This window comes from Nomascus leucogenys, chromosome 16, assembly GCF_006542625.1.
Source record: "Nomascus leucogenys isolate Asia chromosome 16, Asia_NLE_v1, whole genome shotgun sequence".
NCBI classification, from domain to species: domain Eukaryota; kingdom Metazoa; phylum Chordata; class Mammalia; order Primates; family Hylobatidae; genus Nomascus; species Nomascus leucogenys.
Window position 1 is genome coordinate 25946730 of NC_044396.1, and position 27948 is coordinate 25974677.

A 27948-nucleotide genomic window follows, 5' to 3' on the forward strand; every position below is an offset into this window, starting at 1 on the left:
TTTTAAGGGCGGAACTTCCTGTTGCGACTAGCCCCTCTACCTCCGGAAGAGACGAGCGCGGTAACACGATTCACAGAGCTAGGCGGACGTCCTCCGACTCAAGGTGAGACCGTTATTTTCCTCACCGCAACCTCCGGGTTCAGCGGGCGCTGTGGGTTTCCAGGGCGGCCCCTTCCCTCCGCATGGGTGGGGGCGAGCGCGGTGCGCCGTCGGCGCCTAGGGCGGAGGCCGCCTCTGGGTGACCCCTGCCTGCCGGGTTATCCGGAGCTGCCCTGGGCGACCAGGAACAGTTCCGGCATTGGAGTAGCGGTTCGCCACGCGACCTCACTTAACCTCTGTGGCGGCTTCTGTAGAATAATTGCCCCTTTTCATGTCCCCAACTCCGAAAAGCTCCGAGAAACTTGGTGCGTCCCCAGGCCCAGGTAGTCACTCTAAGTGATGGGGCAGCGCCCAGGTCCTGTGCTGTCCGCAGTCGCGGTGCTGGGACAGGTGGCAAAAAGGAAGGTGGCCTGGCTCCTACTCTGGAAGGCTGTGACCAGGACAGAAACAGCAGGAAACAGTTCAGGTGTTTGTGGCTTTGGGAAAATGAAAGTGAGTAAACTACAGACCCTGCCCATCAATAAATGTACTGTGATTTTTATATATATATAACTATTCATATATATAACTGTATATAAAATATATATAAAATGTACTTATATACTTTATGTATAGTACATAAATATACTTATATATAGTATATATACTTATATATAGTACATAAACGTACTTATGTATAGTATATATACTTATATATAGTACATGAATATACTTATGTATAGTATATATACTTATATATAGTACATGAATATACTTATGTATAGTATGTATACTTATATATAATACATGAATATACTTATGTATAGTATGTATACTTATATATAGTATATGAATATACTTATGTATAGTATGTATACTTATGTATGGTATGTATACTTATATATAGTATATAAATATACTTATGTATAGTATGTATACTTAGTATATAAATATACTTATATATAGTATGTATACTTATATATAGTATATAAATATACTTATGCATAGTATGTATACTTAGTATATAAATATACTTATGTATAGTATGTATACTTAGTATATAAATATACTTATGTATAGTATGTATACTTAGTATATAAATATACTTATGTATAGTATGTATATTTAGTATATAAATATACTTATGTATGGTATGTATACTTAGTATATAAATATACTTATGTATGGTATGTATACTTATATATAGTATATAAATATACTTATGTATAATATGTATACTTATATATAGTATATAAATATGTATAGTATATATACTTATATATAGTGTATAAATATGTATAGTATATATACTTATATATAGTATATAAATATACTTATGTATCGTATATATACTTATATATAGTATATAAATGTACTTATGTATAGTATATATACTATATATAGTATATAAATGTACTTATGTATAGTATATATACTATATATAGTATATAAATGTATACTGTATATACTTATATATAGTATATAAATGTATACTGTATATACTTATATATAGTGTATAAATATATAGTATATAAAGTATATTTACTATATTATATGTGTATGTGTGTGTGTATATGTGTGTATGTGTGTGTGTGTGTGTGTGTGTGTGTGTGTGTATGGTTTGCATCCACCATTCCTGGCTCATAACTCCCATAGCCCTTGACAGGAATCTTGGCCCACCTTTCTGTCTTAGAACTAACCATGAAGAAATTGTCTGACCTACCTTGTCTGCTTGTAGATCGTAAGACCTGCATTTCACAAGGGGTCTTCCCCTATATATAGGAGAAAGGAATGCTGGACAGAGAGGCCAAGATGAATCTGAACAGACAGTCCTTGCCGGGTTTCCACAGTCAGTCTGTTCCATTTGGATCATACTGATTTTGTGGGATCACATTTCTACACAGTTGTCAATCATGCCTATCCAGTGATGTCCAGACTCAGGACCTCAGTTGCTGTCTACTCAAGTAACTTACATGTTTCTACATGCAGGCCATACCTCTCCTGTGAGCTCAGGATCCATGATTCAGCTGCATAACTGACATCTTTTGATTTTACAGAGGCCTCTCATCTTCCGCTAATTAAACTCCTGATCTCTCAAACTCCTACCTATATCCCAGACTTGACTCTTTTTTTGTTACTCCCTGTTTCAGTAGACTGTGGCCATTATCCATACAGTTGCCAGAGTGGGAAGTCTGGACATCCAGATTTAGAGGAAATCTGAACTCTTCCTGTCCCTGGTACTCTGTAGCCAATCTGTTACTGATTCCTTCAAAACAGGTATCTCTGACTCTCTTAACTTCTCTACTAGCAAAACTTCCCTCCCAGGTTTCAGCCAATCATCAGGTATCCTCCCACTACTGCATCCTGAAGGTGAATCTGCTGACCCTCTACCCACACCCACTTTCTACCCTTCTGTTCAGTAGCCACAATGAGGTGATACCTGAAGCCTCTTCCATCAATGTCTTATCCCTAAGGCCCCCCTGTAGGGGATGATCCCCACTACCTCCCCAGCTTTCTCTCTCCTGTTTCCCTTAATCTGAGCTGTCACACTTAGGCTGTTCAGTTAGTCTTCATGTACCAGGCATCCTGCAGTTGAGTGAGTTCATGCCTGTTCACTTGTTCTTCTCATCTTGGTTTAATCTTGTCTTCAGGGAAACCTGATCTGATGCCTAAGTCCAGGTGAAAGCTCCCCTGTTAGATGTTTCTTATTGCACTTCTCCTCCTTAACTTTTATTATTCCAGTTGTTATTTTGCATGTAGTCTTTAGTTTTTGATTGATGTTGAGTCCCCTCCTAGAAAGTGTGAACAGGACCTGATTTTTCTCCCCATGGTGCAGTGTATAGCATATAATAGATATTCAGTAAACATCTATCGAAGGGTGAAGGACATAGTGACTTCTGGGTGGAGAATCCCTAGAAGTAGCTTTTGAAATGGGTCCTGAAGAATTTGTAGAGTTACATTAGTGTTGTTAGAGGCGGGGGTGTGAGTGGCTTGAGCTGTTTCTGGCAGGAGAGCAGGTACAGCTTGAGAACATCTAGTTCTGTTAAGACTAGTGGAGCAGAATGGGAGTAAGAGTGAAAAAAAAAGTTTGGAAACAATTCTTGAAGAGCTTGAAGGAGTTGCTTATATGACTCACAGAGTGGCTTCCTTTAAAACAAAATTTTAAAAAATGCTTTTATCAGGAAGAAAAAGCATCAGGCAGAAATTCACCACGTGGGTCTTTTGCCCTCCTTTCCACTCCTGTCCTCTTTCCTATAATGTGGGCCCCAAGATAGGAGTTTCTGAATAGTCTTCAAGATGTAACTCTTTGTCTATTATTTTCTATTGGAAAGGAGACAAAATTAGGGTTGTTTTATAAATGGTGCCACAGTTTTTAGTCTGACAGCTTAAAAAGCTTTACTGTGCTAGGTACAGACTTCAGAGTGTGATCAAGCCAGTGGTGAGTTATTTTAGTCTTCAGAAGTCAGTGGAAAGCTGGACAGTTTGGAACACAAATATATGTTGGTTTTTTTTTTTCCCTCTCTGAAACTCAGGGAAATAAATTTGCTTTTTTCTTACTTTTTTTGGTCCTGGAGTTTTCTTTTCTCAGAATGTTATAATAGAAAGAACAATGGACTTTAAAATCAGAATTGAATTCAAGTTCTGTGTCATTTGTCTGTAATTTTGGGCAAATTATTTCTCATCTCTGAACCTTAAGTTCTTCATCTTTGCACGTAATTTTTTCAAGTACCTTTTGCTGCTTCCCTTCAAGCGTCTTTTATTTCAGTATTCCCAGTGTTCTTTCTCTTGTTTTCACTGTATTCTCCTCCAAAATATTATCCTAACTTTTAAAGTATTTCTTGTGTTGTTTCTTATCTATTCTCCAAACCAATGTTTTGGTTTTTTTAAGAAATGTAATATGGTACAGACACACTGGGAAGCAATTTCATAGAATAGCCTTTATGGAAATAATTTGATATAGAAATTAGGTAATTTAGGTGAGAAATGTTTTTTAGTGGGTATAGGCATGAATCTTGGGAAAAACTCTAGGGCATGGGGTGAATCCTGAAATGACAGTCTGTTTCTAATTAAGACGTTTTTGTGAACTAACTATTCTATAATTAAGACTTCTAAGACAGTTGTAACTACTTTGTACAGATATTTGTCAAATATTTTCAGAAGATGGCTGATCCTTGGCAGGAATGCATGGATTATGCAGTAACTCTAGCAAGACAAGCTGGAGAGGTATGAGCAAAGATTTTGTCAATTATAATGTGATTGGTGGGTACACTGTGTTGTTGCCTTGTTTTGTTTGTTTCGTTTTGGTTTCTTTTTTTGAAACGGTCTTGCTTGTCACCCAAGCTGGAATGTAGTGGCAGGATCATGGCTCACTCCAGCCTCAACTTCCCAGGCCCGGGCTCAAGCAATCCTCCTACTTCAGCCTCCTGAGTAGCTGGGACTACAGCAGGCATGAGCCACCATGTCCAGCTACTTTTCATTTTTTAAATTTTTGTGTGGAGATGAGGGTCTCGCTGTGTTGTCCAGGCTGGTCTTGAATTCCTGGATCACCTTGGCTTCCCAAAGTGCTGGGATTACATGCGTGAACCACCATACCCAGCTGACCTTGTTAAATCAAATATACACTTTGATCAATCTACATTTATTTTCATTTTACTGAATACTTTAGAGTGTATACCCTAATTTTATATGATCAAATTTTCTGTGATGACAGTTGTGAATCTAAAATAAGATGTAAGATTATACAATTTTTGTTTTTAGAAAGATATAACTATTAAAGGCTTATTTTATAGATATATTAGTAAGACATTTTAAAGAATGTATTTAAATAATATTATTTAAGACAGATTGAATGTCTTAAAACATTTATGTATTTTATCTTTTTGTTTAAAATTATGCCTTTTCTATTTGCTTGCCAAAACCTCTTTTTAGGTAGTTTGTGAAGCTATAAAAAATGAAATGAATGTTATGCTGAAAAGTTCTCCAGTTGATTTGGTAACTGCTACGGACCAAAAAGTTGAAAAAATGCTTATCTCTTCCATAAAGGAAAAGTATCCATTTCACAGGTATTTTTATTTACTCTGTACAAGAAATGTTTATTATCTCACCATTTCTTGGGGTTCTGCATATGAGAGTAGCTTGACTACACGGTTCTTGCCAAGGTCTTCCATGACGTTACAGTCAAAGTGTTGGTCAAGGCTGCAGTCAACTGAAGCTTGGACTGGAACTGAAGGATCCATTCACTTACGTGATTGTTGGCAGATGTCAGTTCCTAGGGGAGTTGTCTGCTGCTAGCTTCTCTCGGTTCCTTACCATGTAACCTCTTCACAGAGTAGCTCACGACATGGAAGCTGACATCTCCTAGTGTGGAGCAGGTGGCACAGGAAGGGAGAAACAGAGTGAACCAGATGCAAATTAGAGGGGCATTTTGTGAACTAGTCTCCAAAGTTTTGTATACTGTCACTTACACTTTATTGGTTAGAAACAAGTATCTGTGCATAGCTCACACTCAAGGAAGGGATATTAGGCTCCACCTCTTGAAGGGAGGGGAGTATTAGAGAGTGACCTTTTTTTTTTTTTAGATGGAGACACGCTCTGTCAGGCAGGCTGGAGTGCAGTGGCGTGATCTTGCCTCACTGTAACCTCCGCCTCCCAGGTTCAAGTGATTCTCCTGCCTCAGCCTCCTGAGTAGCTGGCATTACAGGCGCGTGCCACCACGCCTGGCTTATTTTTGTATTTTTAATAGAGACAGGGTTTCACCATGTTGGTCAGGCTGGTCTTGAACTCCTGACCTCATGGTCTGCCCGCCTCGGCCTCCCAAAGTGTTGGGATTACAGACCTGAGCCACCACACCTGGCCCCTATTTTTAAAATCATTATATTTCCTTAATGATTTCTCATCTGCCGCAAATGTGTGTGTGCACGCACCTTACCCTAGTATAACATCTTAGAATTTGAATTTTGAAATTTTTCACATTGCTTTGTTCTGGGGGAAATAAATTAAAGCTTCCTTACATTTATCAGTCTTTATCTGAAGGAAGAAGAAGCAACAATAGAAAAGTGTAGGTTACAGACTTTTGCTATTTTTTTTTTTTCCCCCTGAGACAGAGTCTCTCAGTTACCCAGGCTGGAGTGCAGTGGCGCGATCTTGGCTCACTGCAACCTCCGCCTCCCAGGCTAAAGCCGTTCTCCTGCCTCAGCCTTCCAAGTTGCTGGGATTACAGGTGCCTGCCACCATGCCCGGCTGATTTTTGTATTTTTAATAGAGATGGGGTTTCACCACATTGGCCAGGCTGGTCTTGAACTCCTGACTCAGGTGATCCGCCCTCCCCGGCCTCCCAAAGTGCTGGGATTACAGGCGTGAACCTCCACACCCGGCCTGCTTTGTTTTATAGTACTCTGTGTAGCTAAGGAAATGTTCTGATTTGGAATTGTTGCAATCAATGTAAAGATTAAAAGTTTGTCCTACTTGCTTTTAGTTTCATTGGTGAGGAATCTGTGGCAGCTGGGGAAAAAAGTATCTTAACCGACAACCCCACATGGATCATTGACCCTGTTGATGGAACAACTAACTTTGTACATAGGTATGTTTTAAAATTTCTAATATAATTACTCTTGGCATTTTAACTGGATTGACCTATAGATACTCTGTTTAGGAACATGTGCACTTTAGAAAATTGTATATTTTGTTTATGCTTCTTTATTCTAATAAAGTATATATAAAATGTAATAGTGGAGCAAAATGTATTATGCAGACTTATCAGATATGGAGGAGGTAAAGAAATATTAATGTGATCTTGTCCTGTGGTGCCAAGTGCCCCATTCACCATTCTTTTTCCCACCGTTGGCGCTATCTAAAAAGGGAAGCAAACAACAGTGCTGCTTTGAGAGTGGGAAGGGCACTTTGCACTGCATGCCATTTTCTATTCTTTGAGTGGCACATACTGTAGATCTGTATGGATCTACTAATATGCATCTATTAGTAGTAACTATGTAAAAATATGTTTTGTTTTTTTTTGAGACGGAGTTTCCCTCTTGTTGGCCAGGCTGGGATGCAGTGGCGCAGTCTTGGCTCACTGCAACTGCCACCTCCCGGGTTCAAGCGATTCTTCTGCCTCAGCCTCCCAAGTAGGTGGGATTACAGGCACCTGTCACCACGCTCGACTAATTTTTGTATTTTTAGTAGAGGCGGGGTTTCACCATGTTGGCCAGTCTGGTCTTGAACTCCTGACCTCAGGTGATGGCCTGCCTCAGCCTTCCAAAGTGCTGGGATTACAGGTGTGAACAACTGCACCTGGCCAAAGATATGTTTTCAAAAAATAAAAATAAATTAAAAAATTATAAACTGACTATGTTGAAAAGATTGTATTTTAGTAAAACTAATGAAGTCACTCTTGGGGAGTGCTGTCAATATAGAATGAATTCAGTCCAGGAGAAAAAACAGGGTTAAAAAGTGCAGAGGAGGCCCCTCCCCTCAGCCCTTAGGGTGATGGGGATGGGGATGGGACTGGGGCTGGGGCTGGCAAAAAAAAAAAAATTGCATGGGTGTTAGAATCAATAGACTTGCATTCTGGTGCTTTTTTACTGGATTTTTCATCTTAGGCAAGTTAGTTAACTTTTCTAGGCCACAATATTAAAAAACATTTATAAAAAGGCCATATTAATCATATTAATAGCACTCGCCTCATAGAATTGTAACTCAACTCTATGAGTAGTACATTCACATAAGAACTTAGTATAGTGCTGACACAGAGTAAGTATATGATATTACTAGAAGAAAGCCTGATGGAATTGCCCATGAGAGTTAAAATTAGTAGCCGCTTCCGGTGGGATTACATATAGATGTCATATTTGAAGTTCCCATGTAGTTGTACACATCTGTACTATATATACAATCCTTGAAATCTACAAAGCTAAGGTTTAGAATCTATATGTGATAGAATGTTATATCTTTTAAATGTGGAAAGATGCTAATATATTTTCACAGAAGAGAAGACTGTACAATACAGTGTGTATAGTATCTTATTTTTGTTAAAATAAAAACTTTAAACATATTTAAAAGTTTTTATTTTCAACAGCTTTAGCTTCAATAGTTGAACGTTGATCTTGTCTATTTCCTTGATCTTAATTCTCTTGTGAGTCAGCAGTTACAGGCTGTGTTCAGACTGTCATGCAGCTATGGAAAAATTTTGGCTCAAAGTCTACTTTTCAGAGGCCAAACCTAAAGTTTGCTGTTGGAGTAGAGACAAGTAACAGCCATTTATTTTGTCCAGTGCAGTATTTGTGTTTATCACGGTCTAGGACATAGGAAAAAAAAATCACCAGCTGGGTGCGGTGGCTCATGCTTGTAATCCCAGCACTTTGGGAGGCCAAGGTGGGTGGATCACCTGAGGTCGGGAGTTCGAGACCAGCCTGACCAACATGGAGAAACCCCGTCTCTACTAAAAATACAAAATTAGCCGGGTGTGGTGGCACATGCTTATAATCCCAGCTACTTGGGAGGCTGAGGCAGGAGAATCACTTGAACCCAGGAGGTGGAGGTTGCAGTGAGCTGAGATTGTGCCATTGCACTCCAGCCTGGGCAACAAGAGCTAAACTTCATCTCCAAAAAAAAAAAAAAGAAAAAATCACTAAAATATATGCTTTTTAACCAAAATCGATTTAAAAGTTTTTACAGTTTTCTTTTTTAACCAAATTGATTTAAAAATTTTTACATTTTGGCTTTTTTTTAAAGGGGGACAGTGTCTCTGTCACCCAGGCTGGCGTGCAGTGGCATGATTACGGCTCACTGCAGCCTTGACCTTCTGGGCTCAAGGGATCCTTCTGCCTCAGCCTACCGGGGAAGCTTGGATTATAGGCATGCACCACCACACTCAGATAATTTTGTGATTTTTTTTTGTAGAAACAGGATCTTGCCATGTTGCCCAGCCAGGCTGGTCTCGAACTCCTGGGCTTAAGTGATCCTCCTGCTTTGGCCTCCTAAATTAGTGCTGGGAGGAGTGAGCCGCTGTGCATGGCCATGAAAAAATATTTTTACATAGCTACTATATTCATAGAATTTGACCTTCAAAAGATAGAAAACGCAATGCAAAATGCCCTTCACACTTCCATTTCTGGTTTCCCAGATCCATCTCTGGAGATGACCATTGTTACGAGTTTCTTGTGAATCTTTTCAGAGATGTTTCATGCCTATAGAAGCATCCTGTGTGAACGTGTGTGTGTTGGGGGGGAGGGTGTGTGTGTATAATACCTCCACTTTATCCTATTTACAAAGGGTTGTATACTATACAAACTGTTTTGCATCTTAGATTTTGTGGGGAGTGGAGATGAGACTTTTTATAGGAAAAATTTTAAGAACACTTATATTATGAAAAGATTAATTTTATTAACAAAAGTTCTATGTTGGTTAATTTGTGTTTTGTCCTTTTTTTTAAAAAAAAAGATTTCCTTTTGTAGCTGTTTCAATTGGCTTTGCTGTAAATAAAAAGGTATGATTTTTTAAACGTATAGTTGATTATATGCCTTGCTCTCATTTTCTGAGAAAAAGTAAATGTGTTTTCATAATAAATTCAGGTTTGTCTGTATATTTGATTATATAACTGCATTATTTTGAATATAAGCTACAGGACTGTTAAAATTTTCATGATACATTTCCATTGAATAAAATTTAATGAATTCTGAGAAGCAGGAGTTATAAGAAGAAAATATACACAAGTAACTGAAATACAACTCAGTATTTAGTAAACATTATATGTGTGATAGAGTCAAATGGGATAGAAGTTGATATGTGATCTAAAATGCTTCGTGGAAGAGGTGAGATTTGAGCTGGGAATGCTTTAGTAGGTGTTAGTGAAGAAATACATTTAGAAACCAGCAAGTAGCAGGGGCCAAAGCATGATTGGAAAATACAGACTCTCTTTAGGAACCTACACATAGTTCAGGTTGTCTTATGTCTAAATACTTATATGTAAAGCCTAGCAGAATAAAACACATAGCTATAGCATTTCCTTGCTGTTTGGCTGCTTAGTTGGTCAAACAGTAAAGGGTGGTTACTAACATTTTACCTACCTATCTTTGAGGAACTTTTGATATGTAAGATCAACATGTATAAAAGCAGTTATAACATTTCTGAATATAAAACACGTATTGGACAAATGAGAGCTTAGCCCCAGGGTTGTATTAATGAGAATGTCGAGAAGAAGCTACATGAGCATTCAGTATATAATCAGCTCTGGGCTGTGTGCTGGCCCTGCCATTGAACTCAACAGCTCAGCACAAAGTTAGATGTGTGAACAGGTAAAGATGATATGTGGTGGAAGGATGAAAAAAAATACTATGGGAACACAGGATGTCACCAATTCTGCTGAGAGTGGGTTGGGAAAATCTTCGTAACAGCAGGGGTCTTAGAAGTTGGTCATGTGTTGGCCCTTAGAAAACTAGGGATTTCCAGATTGGCGGGGGTGGCGGGGGATGGTGGGAAGAGGAAAGTGTTTTAATCAGAACAGCTTGGAGAAATTGAAGACCACGATATGTGTGGGGAATGGTGAGATGTTCATGGAGAGGGAAGCACTGCAAGTGGCCAGGACAGAAGTTAGTTTGGCCTTACTGTGAGGCACTGTGGCCAGTCAATGCAAGAAAATTCAGTTTGTGTTTCTAGGTAGTTGGGAACCAGTAGAGATTTTGAAGTGGAAAGTGACAGATAATTCTAGCAATGTAGAGATTATACTGGGGTGTGGGTGATTCTGAACTAAGTAGAGGCAGTGAGAATAGCCAAGGAAATGCCAAAATTGGAAAGTGTTTTTGAGAATAAATTTGAAGGAGATTTATAGGGAAGGAATGGGAGGTGATCAGGCAATGAGTGATTTTGTCTTTGAAATTCTGCAAGATTAGGTTTGGAACCGTAGGTTCTTCCCCGATTATGAGATTGATGAGAGCCAAAATGAATTTGTGGACTGTAAAAAACCAACCTGTGTGAATATGGAGAGCTAAAAGGGAAATGGAAGCAATGGAAGAAGGAAGAAAAAAGCCTGAGGTGCCTAACTTTTCAGGGTGAGGCAGAAAAGAATATTCTAAAATCATAACTGAGACGAATTAGTAGGTGAGGTAGAACTAAAAGAATAATGCTGGGAGCATGGAGGTAGTGAATTAAGTATTGAATAAGTGTTGAGCCAGCAGACTCCAGTTCTTCAGACAAGGCATTTGAGGCAACAAACCAAGTTTGTTGATATTCTCTTTGTGGGACTTTCAGAAGAATGAGTGATGAGGGCAGAAGCCACATTGTAATATATTAAGAGGAGAATAGGAGATGCAAAGTTACTCATTGGCAGTGAAGGGAAAAGGATAGAATAACATTTCAAAGGTTTTGTAAGGAGGAAAGAAACTTAATGAGAAGGTATAAGAAGAAAAATCCAAGAGATGAGGGAATCAGCTGATGGAGCAGTTTTTCAGAGAATGTATGTGAGGGTAGGAGTCCTAACACCGGAGAAGCGTTCACTTAGAAAATAGGAAAGCCCTGTCTTCCGAGGCAGGAGGCAGAGAGGTAAGGTGGGTGTTCTTAGATCTGGACTTGGATGGGAGGAGAGTCAAGGATATCAGTTCTGGTGACCTCTTTCTCTTGATTAGTCTGGAAATTAACATTTTAAGTATCCCACAGTTTAGCCATTTCAGTCCGTTGTTACTAGTCAGTATACCAGATTGTCTTATTTTCTTAGAAAAAAGTGTATGAAACATACTTAGGTTTGGTAAAGGAAACTTGTTTTCCTCTGCAGATAGAATTTGGAGTTGTGTACAGTTGTGTGGAAGACAAGATGTACACTGCCAGAAAAGGAAAAGGTGCCTTTTGTAATGGTCAAAAACTACAAGTTTCACAACAAGAAGGTAGGATTATTCATATTGTGTACTCAATATTTTATTGTTTTTTAATATTCACCTATGGAATTCTCCAAGTGTTAACTGATTCATAAATTGTGTTTATTATCTCTTTATTCTTTTTGACTTCAGTTTTGAATGTGAAGTGGAAGTAGGGAAAGAAATGTAATTGAGCAAACACTTCAGGCTCAGCATTATATTTTGTGATAGAGATAGGAAGATGATGAAGAGTGGCTTCCTATTGTGAATCCAAAATATCTGAGACAGGTCTCAATCAGTTTAGAAGTTTATTTTGCCGAAGTTAAGGATGCACTCGTGACACAGCCTCAGGAGGCCCTGACGACATGTGCCCAAAGTGGTTGGGGTACAGCTTGCTTTTATACATTTTAGGGAGTCATGAAACATCAATATGTGTAAGATGGACATAAAGGCAGGACAACTAGAAGTGGGGTAGGGGGCGGTGTTCAGGTTATAGGTAGATAAAAGACAAATGATTATATTCTTTTAAGTCCGTAATCAGCCTTTAAATACACAATTGAGTCTGGCTCAGTGAATCTGCATTTTTACATAAACAATAGAGCAGACGAAGCAATCAGATATGAATTTGTCTCAGGTGAGCAGAGGGATGACTTTCTCTCCCACACCTGTGAAGATAAGCCATCAGTCTACGTTGCCAGGGCAAAATTCAGCTAGAATTTTAGGGTAAAGATCTTGAGGTCCACAAGGTCCTTGTGGGCAAATTGTAAGGGGGGTATGTAGCTCTTTTGTCTTTGTAGGTGTCTTACTTAGGAATTAAATGGGAGGCAGGTTTGCCTGACATAGTTCCCAGCTTGACTTTTCCCTTGGCTTAGTGTTTTTTGGGTCCTCGGATTTATTTTCCTTTCACACTGTCCTTGTGGAGTTCATGGTTTATGTTTTATCTACTGCATCTAAAATTCTTTATAGAATTCCTCTTATCTGATGCCCCAGGACCAATTACTACAAAGTAAATGGGGGAAAAAAAAAATCCCATTAAAGCTGGGAATCACTGAAAATGAGACACATATATAAGCCGAATGGCAATTTAAGTTCTTCCTTCTCTATTACATCTGTTGGCCTAAAAAAGAAGCGCAGGCAAAATTAACGTAGAGAGTTTATTTGGGCCAAAGTTGAGGACTGCAGCCCAGGACACACTTCTAGATTGCCTTGGAGAGTGCTCCAGAGAACTTAGCAGAGGCTCAGGTTTTTAAAGAAAAAGGGACACACTGGGAGAGGGGATGATTAGAAAAGGTGTACTTCAGGAATTCTCATTTGTTTACAGAAATAACATTGCTTAGTGATTGGCTATCCACTGTTGAATTATAGGGTGTATGGCATTTTATGGCTGCTTGGCATCAGTGAGTCTAGAGCCCCCTGTAGCAAGCGGCTTCAAGTGGTAATTATTTAACTCCAGGGGAGTGAGACTGTCTGCTGGTATATTTTAAATGCCTCTTTGGGCTTGATAATTTAAAGGTACTGGCATTCTGCAGATTAAAACTTTTCTTTTTCTTTCTCACAGCTTATTAAAGTTTTGAGTTACTATTCTTCCATAAACCACAGCAAACATTTTCCACAGTTTGCACATTGAAATTCTTTTCAGTGCAGCAAGAACTTAGAGGTACTTGCAAAACAATTTCAGTTTAGAATCTTTCTAGACTTTTATACTTTTTCCCCTCGAACACTTAATTTAAGAGCAGATTTTTAGGCTATTTCCTTTTCATTAAAATCTAAGACCCCATGAAATGGAGGATGCATTCTTATTTTTCTACATGTCATCATGTGAGAAAATACAAATCTTAGACCGAAGGAATATGGTAGCTTTCATAGAAACAACTCTTTTCCTTTGCATAGTCATTCTTCACTTTACAAAGTATTAAATTATGTAACTTTTTTTCTTCCCTCTGAGACAGTCTTGCTCTGTTGCCCAGGCTGGAGTGCAGTGGCGTGATCTCGGATCACTGCAACCTCCGCCTCCCGGGTTTAGCTATTCTCCTGCCTCAGCCTCCGGAGTAGCTGGGATTACAGCTGCGTGCCACCATGCCCAACTAATTTTTTGTATTTTTAGTAGAGACGGGGTTTCACCATGTTGGCCAGGCTGGTCTCAAATTCCTGACCTCATGATCTGCCTGCCTCCACCTCCCAAAGTGCTGGGATTACAGGTGTGAGCCACCATGCCCAGCCCTAAATTATGTAACTATTAAATGTAGTACAACAGTTACAGAAATGCTCAGCTCAAACACAGCTGGTGAACATACATCTCAATTGGTGGGAGGAGGTGAGATCTGGGGTGTTGGGTGTGTCCTGAGCTTCAAATGGAAAACCTTGGATAACCTGTCAGCCTTGTAAATGGATGTCAGAGAATTTTACTTTTGTTGTAAAAGTAAAATTTTTACTTTTACTGTAATTTTACTGTAATTTTCTTTCAAGTCTATACGTAAATCCCTTATTGAATTTAGTCTCTCCTTTTTCCTTTTTAAATATTTAAGACATTTGCTGTTTCCCACTAAGTATTATGTATGCAGGCAAATTGGTTACATTATATACTTTATCAGGCAGGGCCTAAGCAGCTGGACTATGATGCTTATAAAAAGGATCACTTAGGGATAATTAATTTATCAGTATTTTATTATTTAAATGCTTATAAAGAAACATGATAAAACAAGGAAGAGGGATACAAATACAAGGAAGAGGGATACAAATTACAAGTGTCAGATATTTTCTAGAATTCTAAATATTGAAACCTACCACTTTCTTTTTAGATATTACCAAATCTCTCTTGGTGACTGAGTTGGGCTCTTCCAGAACACCAGAGACTGTGAGAATTGTTCTTTCTAATATGGAAAAGCTTTTTTGCATTCCTGTTCATGGGTAAGCTCTTTACCATTATTCTCTCTCTCTCTCTCTTTGTATACGTGTGTGTGCATACACACACCTTTATTTTCCTGTACCATTTTAGAGTAAATTATATACATCATGATTTCTAAAGAATAGGGAGATTCTGTTCCATAACCATGAAACCATTGATTTCATAAATACACTTTTTATCTAATTTGTCATCCATATTCAGTTTTGTCAGTTAATCTGCTAATATCCTTTATAGCATTTGCCTTCCAATAAAGTAGGATTCAGTCTAGAGTCAGCATTATTTTTAGGTGTCATGTCTCCTTAGCCTTCTTTGATCTGGAACATTTCCACAGCCTATGAAATTACTTCCTTTAAGTTTTCAAATCATTTGCATAGAAGTCTGTAAGATAGACTCTTATAATTAATTTCTGGCTTCTCTGTATCAGTGGTTATTTCCCCCTTGTCACTTATTTTGTCTATTTGTGCTTTTTTTCTTGTTCTTTTTTCTCAAAGAACCAGGATTTTAATTTTAGCTGGTTTATTCTTTTCTGCACTATTATTTTCATCTTCATGCTTTCTTTTGGTTTACTTTGTTTCCTTTTTTTTTTCTTTTTGATTAGAAAATTTATTGTAATTCCTTTATGTTTATTGATGTAGATATTTAGGCTATGAATTTCATCTGATCATTGTTTTCATTGTATCCCATAAATACTGATACTTACTGTTTTCATTATAATTTTTTTCATAAATTCTGTAATTTGCTTGTATTTCCTCTTTTACTGAAGAGTTATATTCTTAAATTTTCACAAGGAGAGTCTGTCTTAGTCCGTTTTCTGTTGCTCATAATACCTGAAACTGGGTAATGTACATGTATAAAGAAAAGGAATTTATTTCTTTCAGTTATAGAGGCTCAGAAGTCCAAGGTCGAGGGGCTGCATCTGATGAGGGCCTTCTTGCTGATGGGGATTCTTTGTAGAGTCCTGAGGCAGCACAGAATGTGACATGGTGGGGCTGAGCATGCTAGCTCAGGTCTCTATTCTTCTCCTTATAAAGCCACCAGTCCTAGTCCTATGATGAGACTCATTAATCTATTAACCCATGAGTGGATTAATCCATTCATGAGGGCATAGCCCTCTTAGAGACCCCACCTTTTGATACTGCTAGATTGGAGATTAAGTTTCAACATGAGTTTTGGAGGGAACAAACATTCAAACCACAGCATTCCACCCCTGACACTCCCCAGATTTGTCTTTTTCCGTACAAATACACTCATTCCATCCCCAGGGTCCCAAAGTCTTCACTTGTTCTATCACGAACTTAAAAGTTCAAAGTCCACAGTCTCATTTGAGAGCCTTTGAAATCAAAACAAGCTATCTGCTTCAAAGACACAGTAGTGACACAAGCATAAGACAGGCATTCCCATTCGAAAAGGAAAAATTAGGCAAAGAAAGAACAGGCCCTAGGCAAGTCCAGAATTCCAGCAGGGCAGACATGAAATCTTAAAGCTGAAAAATAATCACTTTTGACTGCATGTACCACCTCACGGAGACACTGGGGTCGAGGGCTGGGTAAAGGCCTCTGGCAGCCCTGCCCCTGTGGCTTTGCAGGGTACAGCCCATATGGCTACTGGCACGGGTTGGAGTCCAGTGCCTGAAGCTTTCCAAGGTGTACCTTGCATGCTGCTGGTGACTCCACAGTTCTGAGGCCCAGGTGGTGGTCCTGCTTTCATGGCTCCACTAGTTAGGCATTACCCTAGTGGGGACTCTCTGTGGTGGCCTTACTTCCTGGGCTCTACTAGGCTTTACTTTGGTGGAGATTCTCAGCTACCACTAACCCCACAGTTCCACTGTGGCTCTGCCCTTGAGACAAGTCTGTTCCTGGGCTCCCAGGCTTCTGAGGACAGTCTTTGAGGCCAAGTGGAGGCTGGAAAGCCTCCACAGCTCTTCCTTTATGCAAGCTTGCAGAATTAGTTTCATACTGCTAACATTTACAACTTATACCTTGTAGAGATGTGGTATAAGCCACACCTAGGGTCACTTGACCTTGGCTGGGATGTAGGGAGCACAGTCTAGGGTGGCCCTGGGCAGTCAGCATTGGAGAGTATCCCAGGCCTTTTCCATGAAACCATTCTACCCTCCTTTGGGCCTGTAAAGGGAGGGGCAGCCTTGAAGATCTCTTAAATGCTTTCAGGTTCTTTCTTTCATTGTCTTTAGAAATAACACCTGGCTGCCTTGTAGCTGTGCTAATCTGTTTAGCAAATGGTTCCTGGCTAACCCTTGGTTTCCTTCTTTGAACACACCTTTTCACTCTTTAATTGGCCAGGCTGAGAGTTTTCCAAATTTTTGCTGTGCTTCCTTTCTTTTTGGTTGTTTGTTCGTTTGTTTTGTTTTTTGGAGATGGGTTCTCACTCTGTTGCCCAGGCTGGATTGCAGTGGTGCAGTTATAGCTCACTGCAGCCTCAACCTCCTGGGCTCAAGCAGTCCTCCCACTCCTGGGCTCAAGCAGCCTCCCAAGTAGCTGGGACCACAGGTTTGCATCACCATATCCAGTTAATTTTTATATTTTTGGTATTTTGTGTAGAAATGGGTTTCGCCATGCTGCCCAGGCTGATCTCCAACTCCTGGGCTCAAGCGATCTGCCCAAGTTGGCTTCCCAAAATGCTGGCATTATAAGTGTGAGCCACTGCATCTGGCCACTCTGCTTCCCCTTTAATTATAAATTTGTCTTTAAATTACTTCTTTGCTTGCAAATCTCAGCATAAATGGTCAAAAGTAACCATGCAGCTACTTCTATAATTTGTTTAGAAATTTTTTCTGCCAGATACCCTAATTCATTACTCTCAAGTTTAGGCTTTCAAGAAACCCTGTCAGTCGGCTGGCCGCGGTGGCTCATGCCTGTAATCCCAGCACTTCGGGAGGCTGAGGCGAGTGAATCACGAGGTCAGGAGATCGAGACCATCCTGGCTAACACGGTGAAACCCTGTCTCTACTGAAAATACAAAAAATTAGCCAGGCGTGGTGGCGGGCGCCTGTAGTCCCAGCTACTCCAGAGGCTGAGGCAGGAGAATGGCGTGAAAGTGGGAGGTGGAGCTTGCAGTGAGCCGAGATCGTGTCACTGCACTCCAGCCTGGGTGACAGAGCGAGACTCTGTCTCAAAAACAAAAAAAAAGAAACCCTCAGTCATGGAAACAGTTCAGACAAGTTCTTTGCCAGTTTATAACCAGGATGGCCTTTCCTCCAGGATCCGATACCTTGTTGCTCAGTTGTATCTGAGACCACATCAGAATACTGTTCCTATTTCTATCAGCATTCTGGTCAGAGCTACTTAACTCAGTCTCTAAGGCATTCCAAACTTTCCCTGGCCTTGTCTTCTAAGCCCTCACCAAAATCTCCCATAACGCTTCATTCACAGAAATGCAGGCATTTTCTAGCCTGCTCCTCTGAATTCTTCTGTCTTCTACCTGTTACCCATTTCAAAGCCACTTCTATTTGTTATCAGCATCACCCCGCCCTTAACCTATAAGCCATGAACCTAGAAGGCAAGGCCCTCATGACCTAATACCTCTTAAAAGGCCCCCACACCAATACTGCCACACTGGGGATTAAGTTTCAACATGCGTTTTGGAGGGGACAAACATTCAACCATAGGAGACACCTTTTTGGATTTTTAAAAATTTCATCTTTAATCTCCAGTTTTATTACATTTTAACAATTCTGCTTTCTGAAACCTCCTGATGGTTTCTTTGTGCCCTATTCTGTGATCAATTTTTGTAAGTTTCATATGCACTGAAAAATAGTATAATTCTCTATTTCCAGGGTATGACATTCAGTATGTAGCCAAAAGATTTACCTAATTAATTTTTTCCGTCTATTTGCCCTGTCTTATACTGAGAGTCTCTGATGTATCAGTCTTTTATTATTAGTGTGTTTCTCTGTATTTCTTCTTGCAACTCTTATTTTATGTAGGTGGAAGCTGTGTTATTTGATGTTTATTCATAATAGTTACATACATAGTTTATTGTGTAATTTTTACATATTCTTTGTCTTGTTTCATGTTTTTGTGCTTGAAATTTACTTTGACATCAGAATTGCAATTCTTGCTTGCTTGCTTGCTTGCTTGCTTTTTTTTTTTTTTTTTGAGACAGAGTCTCCCTCTGTCACCCAGGCTGGAGTGCAGTGGCACAATCTCGGTTCACTGCAACCTGTGCCTCCCAGGTTCAAGCAGTTCTCCTGTCTCAGCCTCCTGAGTAGCTGGGATTATAGGTACGCACCACCATGCCCAGCTTTTGTATTTTTAGTAGAGACAGGTTTTCGCCATGTTGGCCAGGCTGGTCTGGAACTCCTGACCTCAAGTGATCCACCCACCTCTGCCTCCCAAAATTCTGGGATTACAGGCGTGAGCCACTGCGCCCAGCCCCTGCTTTCTTATTTTTCCTGTTTGCCTGATAAATCTTTGTCCACCCTTTTATTTTTAGTCCTTTGAACCGCTGCATTTGAAGTGTGCCTGTCGTATACAGTATCGCATGGAATTTCACTTTATAAGTCAATTTGAAAATCTTTTTCTTTTAACAGATAGGTTAGGCCTATTGATTTATTGATATGACTGCTTTTGTCTCAATTCTGTTATATTATTGTGTGTTATAATTACTGTCTGTATGACATTATAGTTACTGTGTTCATTTGATGTGCCTTCTCTGCCTCTTTTAAAATTTCTTTTTGTATTTATAAAGATTACGTTTTATTCCAGCAGGTTTCTTTTGTAATAAAACTTTTATAGTACCTTTAATATTCTTTTCTTACTTAACTATTTACTATCTAGAATGTTTTGGCTTCACCTATTGCCTATGTAACAGTCTCCCATTCCCCTTTTCTCTCTCTTTATCCCATTTTTAAAGTTGCATTCTGTCTACTTTGCCAGAACATATTATATTTACATATTCTTCAACCCATGACCCTGCTTTTTGATCCTAGTTCTTCATTTGACATTATAAAATGCTCACAGTCCTTTCGTGAAGTGTTCCAGGCATGTTTTTAATTGGATGAAATTCGTCCTCTAGTAGATTCCTTGGGGGAGGGCACATGTGCACAGTTTTCCCTGAGTTTGGGTATTTTCCAAAATGCTTTTCTGTGGCCTTGAGACTTGAAGGACAGCTTGGCTGGATATAGTATCCTTAATGAAAGTATAACTTTCTTGAAAATGTTCTTTCACTGTTGCCTTGCTTTGTATATTGTTTTTGAGAAATCTGATGCAAATCTAATTTTTCTTGGCTTTTACATTATTTTATCTTTTAACTGGAGGCTGTTTTTTTCCCCTTAATTTTTGGCTAACAGTTTTTAAAGGATATATCTTAGAATTGCTCATTCTGGGTCAGTTATCTGTTTCAGTATATAGGTTCATGTCTTTTTAATTTCTGGGAAGTTTCCTTAAGATATAGTTTAAGTACTAGTGCACTTCTGTTATTTTTTTCTTTAAAGACACCAGTAGGAATGCTCCATCTCCTTTGTGTCTTCATTTCAGCCATTTTATCCCTGTCTCTTTTTACTACTTTCTTTTATTGCTTTTCCTAATTTATCTTTATTAAGTTTTCTTTTCATCTGTTCTTTTATTGGCACCTTGTAATTTATTCTTCATTCCTGACATAATTTTGTCTTTTATTTCCCCCCCATTTCTTTCCTGAGTTCAGTCATCTTGTTTTATATATGTATTTTGGTCCATTTCTGCTCTTAGTTTCTATATCGCTGATGTAACATTTTTTTCAGTATTCACAAGTTTTTGTTTGAAAATATTTAATTCGGATTGGATTGATATTCATTTTCTTCCCCTTCATTGTTGGTTTTGGGAGAGAGACTTTCCAGCAAAAAGAAAAAAAAAACATTTTATTAACAGCATCTGATGTTTTGCAGTAGTTTTGTGTGAATGTGGTCTACTTTCTTCTATTTTCACTTCGTTTTCTGATCAGGGTTCCTGCTTTCCGAATTTCTTATTTTGCCAGTTGTGCCTTTCTGTGCGATTCATTTCTGCAGGATCCTTAAGTTTTCACTCTTAGTTCCTACTTTTCCTTCACTCGTTTCCAAGGAGTACCATCTCTGCTATCTTATCTGATTCTCCTTCAGAATCACAGCTTCTCTGAGGCTGCCTGGTCAGGTTCTGAGTGTTTTCTAGCCCCTTATCTGTAGCCAGGACTATGAATTACCAAGTGCTGATCTGTGCTCAGTGTTTTTGTTTTTGTGTTTATTGTCTCACTGACTCTTTTCTGAGGGTGGTTTTGTCTTTGTTCCCTGTGGGTCCTCTGCTCCTCCTAGTTCTTTCTCACAAAGTCTTTTCTGCCTTCTCTGCCCTACTCTGTGTATCTACGGGCTTCCGGTGCTCTGTTAGAATTTATCTGTTTGTTTTTCTTCTACTTAGAGGTAGTTCGAGAGTTTGTGTTTCCTGATTTCTAGCTGAAGGAATGGGTCCTATGGGTTTTATTTGTCCTCCTGGTTGATTTCATTTTATTATTTTCCAGGAGGATATACAGGGAGTTTCAAAATTGGCATGCCATTATTATTCTCCAAATCTCAGAGTCCCTCTGTAATGACAGTTTAATAAATGAAGAAATTAAAAGGAAATATTTATCCTTACTTTTATCCTTAAATCTTCAAGAAAAGCTAAAGGTTTGAGGTCCTTAACTTTAATATAGTTGATGCTATATATTATTTTTTATTTTTTATTTTTTTTCTGAGACGGAGTCTAACTCTCTCTCCAGGCTGGAGTGCAATGGTGCAGTCTTGGCTCACTGCGACCTCCGCCTCCGGGGTTCAAGTGATTGTCCTGCCTTTGTCTCCGGAGTAGCTGGGACTACAGGTGCCCACCACCACGCCCGGCTAATTTTTTGTATTTTTAGTAGAGATGGGGTTTCACCATGTTAGCCAGGATGGTCTCGATCTCTTGACCTCGTGATTCACCCGCCTTGGCCTCCCAAAGTGCTGGGATTACAGGCGTGAGCCACCGTCCCCGGCCATTAAATAGTATTTCTTTGACCATAGTTGTTTATATGAAAAATCATAATAAAAATCCTTTATTGAACAAAATCTGGTGAATGTAAATAACAACAGATAATATTTTCACCACCTACTATTTCTATCCTTTTCTTTGTGAAAATATTATAAGAGTCTTAGAACTGATCAAAGATCATCTAATAATCCAGCCTTATTTTGTAGATGAGTTGACTGAGGTTCAAGTAGGTGATGTGGCTGCTTGAGATTGCACAGCTGGATAGAAATAGGGCTAGAGTCCTGGCTCCCAGATCATTTCTCTTTCTTCAGTATTGGACTTCTCTTAGAAGTCAGACCCTTCAAAATATAGGTTGACCATGTACAAACTAATTATGTACTATGCATATGTGGTCTATATAGTAATGAGTAAAGTAAAAGAGAGCCTCTGTCAAATAGCTACAGAACCTCCCAGAATGATGCCCTTGAGAGAAGGGCAATAAACTTGCTGCTACAGGGTGCTGAGTTGAAGCAAGGACTTTAACCATGGGCTATAAAATGGTTATGTTACTCATAAAAGAGTTGCAAGAGGTTTACAACTTTAAGCTTTAATTTTGCTGTTGGCTGAAATAAAAACTAATTTTTACTTCAGATTTTTTTCAAAAGTATAACCAGGAAAATATTACTAAGAAGTGCTGACTTACTGATTGCTTTTATGATCTTTTGCAGTCAGCTGATTCTTCAGTTTTGTAATGAGATTTCAGAATCACTTATACAAAACAATGAAACTAAAGAGAGTTATAACCTGAATGAATGCTTTAAATAAGCAGAAACAGTCTAATAGTTTCCTAAGAACCAACATTTATGAGGCAAAGTACGTTATTCTGTATCTATTTCCTTTGTTTAATTTTCAGGAATTCATGTAGGTGAAATGCACTATGTATGGTATATGATATTTTCTGACATCATGGTTTAGAGAACAATTTTATCATAAAAATAGCTATTTTTATTATGGACATTTTATATGCTAGGCACTCTGCTAGGTGCTTTACAAATATTAGCTGTAGTCATTACTACATTTGTCTAAAGTAAATTGGAATCCTTATTTGATGACATGACATGGGAGCAAACTCAAATCTTTGTGACATCAAACATAATCCTTTTTACAATATACCATGTTAGCTGCATAGGCGGACCACATAAGAGAGGATTCAGAACACATAGTGCAGAATCTACACCATAGTCTTAATTACCTGGTAGTTAAGTCATCTGTTTGGTAATCCTTTCGTAGTATTTTCCATAAAAGAATATTCTCTTGCTGATTGTAAGACCATTTGCTTGAGATTCCATGGTGCCCATTAGAATTGACGGAAGCACCGCTAATAGATATCACTGTTGTTCGGCTAGCCTAGGATTCTATATCTGAATAGAATACCAGAGAATTAATTATGAAAGACCTTGGTATTTGTATTCTATGATATGAGATATCAAATATCACATATCTCATGGGAGAAGTGGGGAAATGCACTTTCCTTTGTAACTAAAAAACTGCCACTAAAGTTAATTTGATTTTATTTGTCTGGGAAACAAACATCTGTGGAAATTTGGTGTGTTTACTACTACTTTCTCAAATTTAATGTACTTCAAAAACATATGATGGAAAACATGCCAAATCAATGACATCATGTTATTCTAATCCTTTTTAAAATTTCTTTGGCATAAAGGATGTACTTAGGTGCAATTATTTTTATTTTTGAGATATAAAACAAATGCCACATTAGTCATCAGTTTTCCATGTTTTTAAATAAATAAACTGTGAAAGATCTCATTGAACAGAACTCACTCCCTTATTACCATCACTTTAAACAGTTGCAGAAGGAATTTGTGTAAAAACCACTTGAAAGTAACTTGTAGACATGATGACGTTTGTCTTCTAAATACGCATTTCAGCGTGTATGTCTTTAATAAAAGGGACATGGTCTAACATAGCCACAGTACAATGACAAAAGTAAGGGAATTAACATGGATACATAATCTAATATAAAGACTTTATTCAAATTTTGAAAATTTTAATCCAACGTCCAATCTAGAGTCATGTATTGCATTTAGTTGTCATTTCTCCTCAATTTCCTTTAATTTAGAACTTGCTTAGTCTTTGTCTTTTATGACCTTGACATTTTTCAGAAGTATAGGCCAATTATTTTGTAGTCTGTCTCTTGAATTTGAATTTGTCTAGTTTCCTCATGATTATGTTTGGATCATGGATTTTTGGCAGGAATGCCACAAAAGTAATGTTCTGTCCTTCTCAGTGCATTTTATCAGGCACATTTCTTTTTGTCCCATTATGAGTGATATTAACTTGGGTCACTTGGTAATGGTAGACCATTGTAAAGATGCTATTTTTCCATTGTACTTATTATGTATCTTGTGGAGAGACACTTTGACACTCTGTAAATATCAGACTTTCACCCATTAATTTTAACATTGATTCTTTACCGAATAAATTATTACTATAATTGCTATCAAGTGTATTCATATTCAACTTAACTAGTATTCAAGGAAGAGATGCTATGAGAGGGCAAGCCTGCAGTAATTTTCCAAGGCAGGCTTAGGTCTGTGCAGAGCCTGGCATGCTGTTGTTGCTTTAGGCACGTGTATGACGCACACCCAGTTGAAAATGACCCATACCATGATATTTTACACCTCCTGGAGACTATTCGCATTGTGGGTATGTGTATATGTGTGTAAAATAATATAAGCTTTAGTAGCTGGATTTAGACAAATATTAATATACTTGCATTTCATTATTGTAGAATTAAGCATTGTCTTTATTTTTTATGAAAAATTATTGTTTTAATGTTTATCATTGCTTTGGGAGGGTTTTGTGATTTATATAATATACGATGATAATTAGATTTATACATATTTTTACTTTACAATTAGATATCACCTCTTAAAATCTTTATCCTCTAGATTGTTCCAAGTTTCTTCAGTCGACACTTAAAGTGAAGTTAAGGAGGAATATTTTACTTGAAAGGATTATTTTTTCCAGTTTTATTTCTAAATTCTATTTGTTAGGATCCGGAGTGTTGGAACAGCAGCTGTTAATATGTGCCTTGTGGCAACTGGCGGAGCAGATGCATATTATGAAATGGGAATTCACTGCTGGGATGTTGCAGGAGCTGGCATTATTGTTACTGAAGCTGGTGGTGTGCTAATGGATGTTACAGGTAAAATTATGGAGAGTGAAGCAGATCTCTACACATCTGTTGGACTTTTGTCCATATGTAGAATTTAAAAAACTTTTTGATATATGTTATACTGCAGCTTTTGAAGCAGAAACAAGCTATGTAATTATGTGCAAAATCAAAATAAGCTTCAGGAGATGGAGGTAAGAATAAGAGGTAATGGTAATGTGAGACTTACAATGATAAATGGCTAATCCTTTTCTAGTGTGAGTTTCAGGTACTCCTGAAAGGCTGTAGAAAAAGCCTAGACCCAAGTTTGTCCAACCTGCAGTCCATGGGCCACATGTGGCTCAGGATGGCTTTGAATGTGGCCCAACACAACTTTGTAAACTTTCTTAAAACATAATGAGTTTTTTGTGATTAAAAAAATTTTTTTTTAGCTCACCAGCCATCATTAGTGCTAGTGTATTTTATGTGTGGCCCAAGACAATTCTTATTCTTCCAGTGTGGCCCAGGGAAGCCAAAATATTGGACACCCTTGGCCTAGACAGTCACTGAGTCTGAGGCTTATACCCAGAGCTCTTTGAATGGTGACAATGGTGATAGTTGATGATGGACTTCCTCCACCATCACTTTCTGTGTTGAGACTAGAGAAGTTAAATAATTGCTTTCAACTGATGGTGAAGATTTTAAACCGAAGGGTGAATCTGGTTGAAAGAATTCACCAGTGATCTGGGAGAACGGCAACAAAGAAATAAGGAAATGGGAAGGACAGTGGTATGAAAATGCATTGGATTCACATTTTCTGTCCATAGATTCTTAATAAAGAGGTAATAAGAATGCACAAAAATAGAAATAGAGAAAATATGACATTTTCTAACTGGTATGACTTCATTATTTACTCAAAAATTATGCTTAGAAACTTAATTATATATTATCTAAGCTTACACGTTGTAGAAGTGTAACAGAGTAGATTTTTGTTTAAGAAAACTGAAAGTATTAAAATGTTATGTGACCATAGTACATATTGCTATACTTGTTTTATATGAATTATTTTTGTACCAGATAAAATTATTTTTCATACTTGTTTGCTTTTAGGTGGACCATTTGATTTGATGTCACGAAGAGTAATTGCTGCAAATAATAGAATATTAGCAGAAAGGATAGCCAAAGAAATTCAGGTTATACCTTTGCAACGAGACGATGACGATTAATTACAGCAGCCTCATAGTCAATCCCAGTTGCTTTTCCCCAGGTTTGGTGACTCATCAATGGATATGTGTTTTGGATGTATGATATGCTTGGTTTAAATTCTCTTTGTCCAGGTCAAAAATTTGGAACTTGTTTCTTATTTTACTATGTCTAGGTTTGCAAGAATTGACATAATGTTTGTTTCACTGATTTATAAGATTTTGCATGTAAGGATGTACTTTAGGAAACATACCCAGGAAGTACAGTTGATAAATATAACATCAACTGAAAAAGTCAATTAACAATTTTGTGTTTCTAAATATCTATGGTCCCCTGAAATTTTGACTTACTATATAGGTGCAGAGACACCCACTTAGAAATCTGTTAACTGTTTGGAAAAACATTTCTCTTTAGTTTCAAAAACCATATATAGTTAAATATGTAAGGATATACTGAGTACCTTAGGCCAACGTTTTTTTCTTTGCAGAGAACCTTTTTTGTTTTATTCTTTGGTGTTCATATAGCACCTGGCCCATTACATATCTAGGCAACTAAAAGCAAACATTGTAAGAATGAATATTTTTAAGGTAGTAATTCCTAGTTACAATAGATACATAAAGTAATGAACTCAGAATTCTGTACTTTTGCTTCAGGTTTGAAGTAAAAATTATCTAGTTAAATTTTTTATATTTCACGTTACCATGCCATTTCACATCAGCATACCATCAGATAGCATTGCTTATCGTGGGCATTTCTGCAGTGAATACATTTTCCAAAACAGTTAAATTGTCTGTTTGGATTTGCTTTAAAGTCCTGTGTAAGAGAGAAGAAACTATTTCTATAATAAAAAGCACTCTCATCAGATATCTGCATAATTAGATACAATAAAACATTTTACTAAGTTCAGTATTCATGTTTTAAAGGTGTTTATACTGATTTGATTGTGCTGGCAAATATACTGTATTGTTAATATTGAACTATTTATTTTTCTCTTAGTCTTATTTAATTAACTTCATTGCCGCTGGATTCTGTTCAGCCTTTAAAAATATTTCTTAGTGGTCATTGCTCTGCAGAACTCAAAAAGAAAATTGTACTGGTTCATAGACATTTTTAAAGGGTTAATTTATTGTTGAGCCTTATCCCTTGGCATGTAAACAGACTACTAGACTTATTGTAGGTTCGTTTGAGCTTTGTGTTGTAAAATTAAAAGTGCTTCTATAAAGTTTTCAAGGTAGGGAGTGATTTTATTGTCGTGTATATCTAATATATTAAGTATGTGTGATACTAAGGTTTGAGTGCTAGAATTATTTGTACTGTTGATCACATGTACTTAAAACATCTGATACTGTGTTCTAAGACAGGTTGTTTTTGCAATTAAATTTATTTTAATAAGACAATCATGAATAAAACTTTAAATTAATTGATATTTTTATTATTACCATTATCATTATTTTTAGATTCAGGGTCTCGCTCTGTTGCCCAGGGTCTCACTCTGACTGTGCTGTGGTGCAGTCATAGCTCACTGTATCCTTAAATTCCTGGGCTTAAGTGATCCTCCTCTTTCAGTCTCCTGAGTAGCTGGGACTATAAGTTCATGCCACCATGCCCTACTAATGTTTTATTTTTGTAAAGATGGGGTCTTCCTGTGTTTTCCAGGCTCCTTGGCCTCCCAAAGTGCTGGGATTACAGATGTGAGCCACCGAGCCAGGCCGTGATATTTACATTATTAAAGTTAATAGTTCAAACTACTTTTAGAGGCTTTGTTTTGTTTTTGTTTCTGGGCTCAAGCAGTCC

General features: G+C 37.9%; 1 protein-coding gene across 1 annotated transcript; it reads left to right on the forward strand.

Moving 5' to 3' along the window:
- LOC100588080 (inositol monophosphatase 1) lies at positions 1-27578 on the forward strand. The gene is made up of 9 exons (XM_003269492.4): positions 1-103; positions 4216-4302; positions 5008-5141; positions 6554-6658; positions 9517-9562; positions 11843-11951; positions 14720-14828; positions 24854-25005; positions 26062-27578. Exons 2-9 carry the CDS (start codon positions 4240-4242, stop codon positions 26175-26177), a joined length of 834 nt encoding a protein of 277 aa, XP_003269540.2. The 5' UTR covers positions 1-103; positions 4216-4239; the 3' UTR covers positions 26178-27578.
- The last annotated feature ends 370 nt before the right edge of the window (positions 27579-27948 follow it).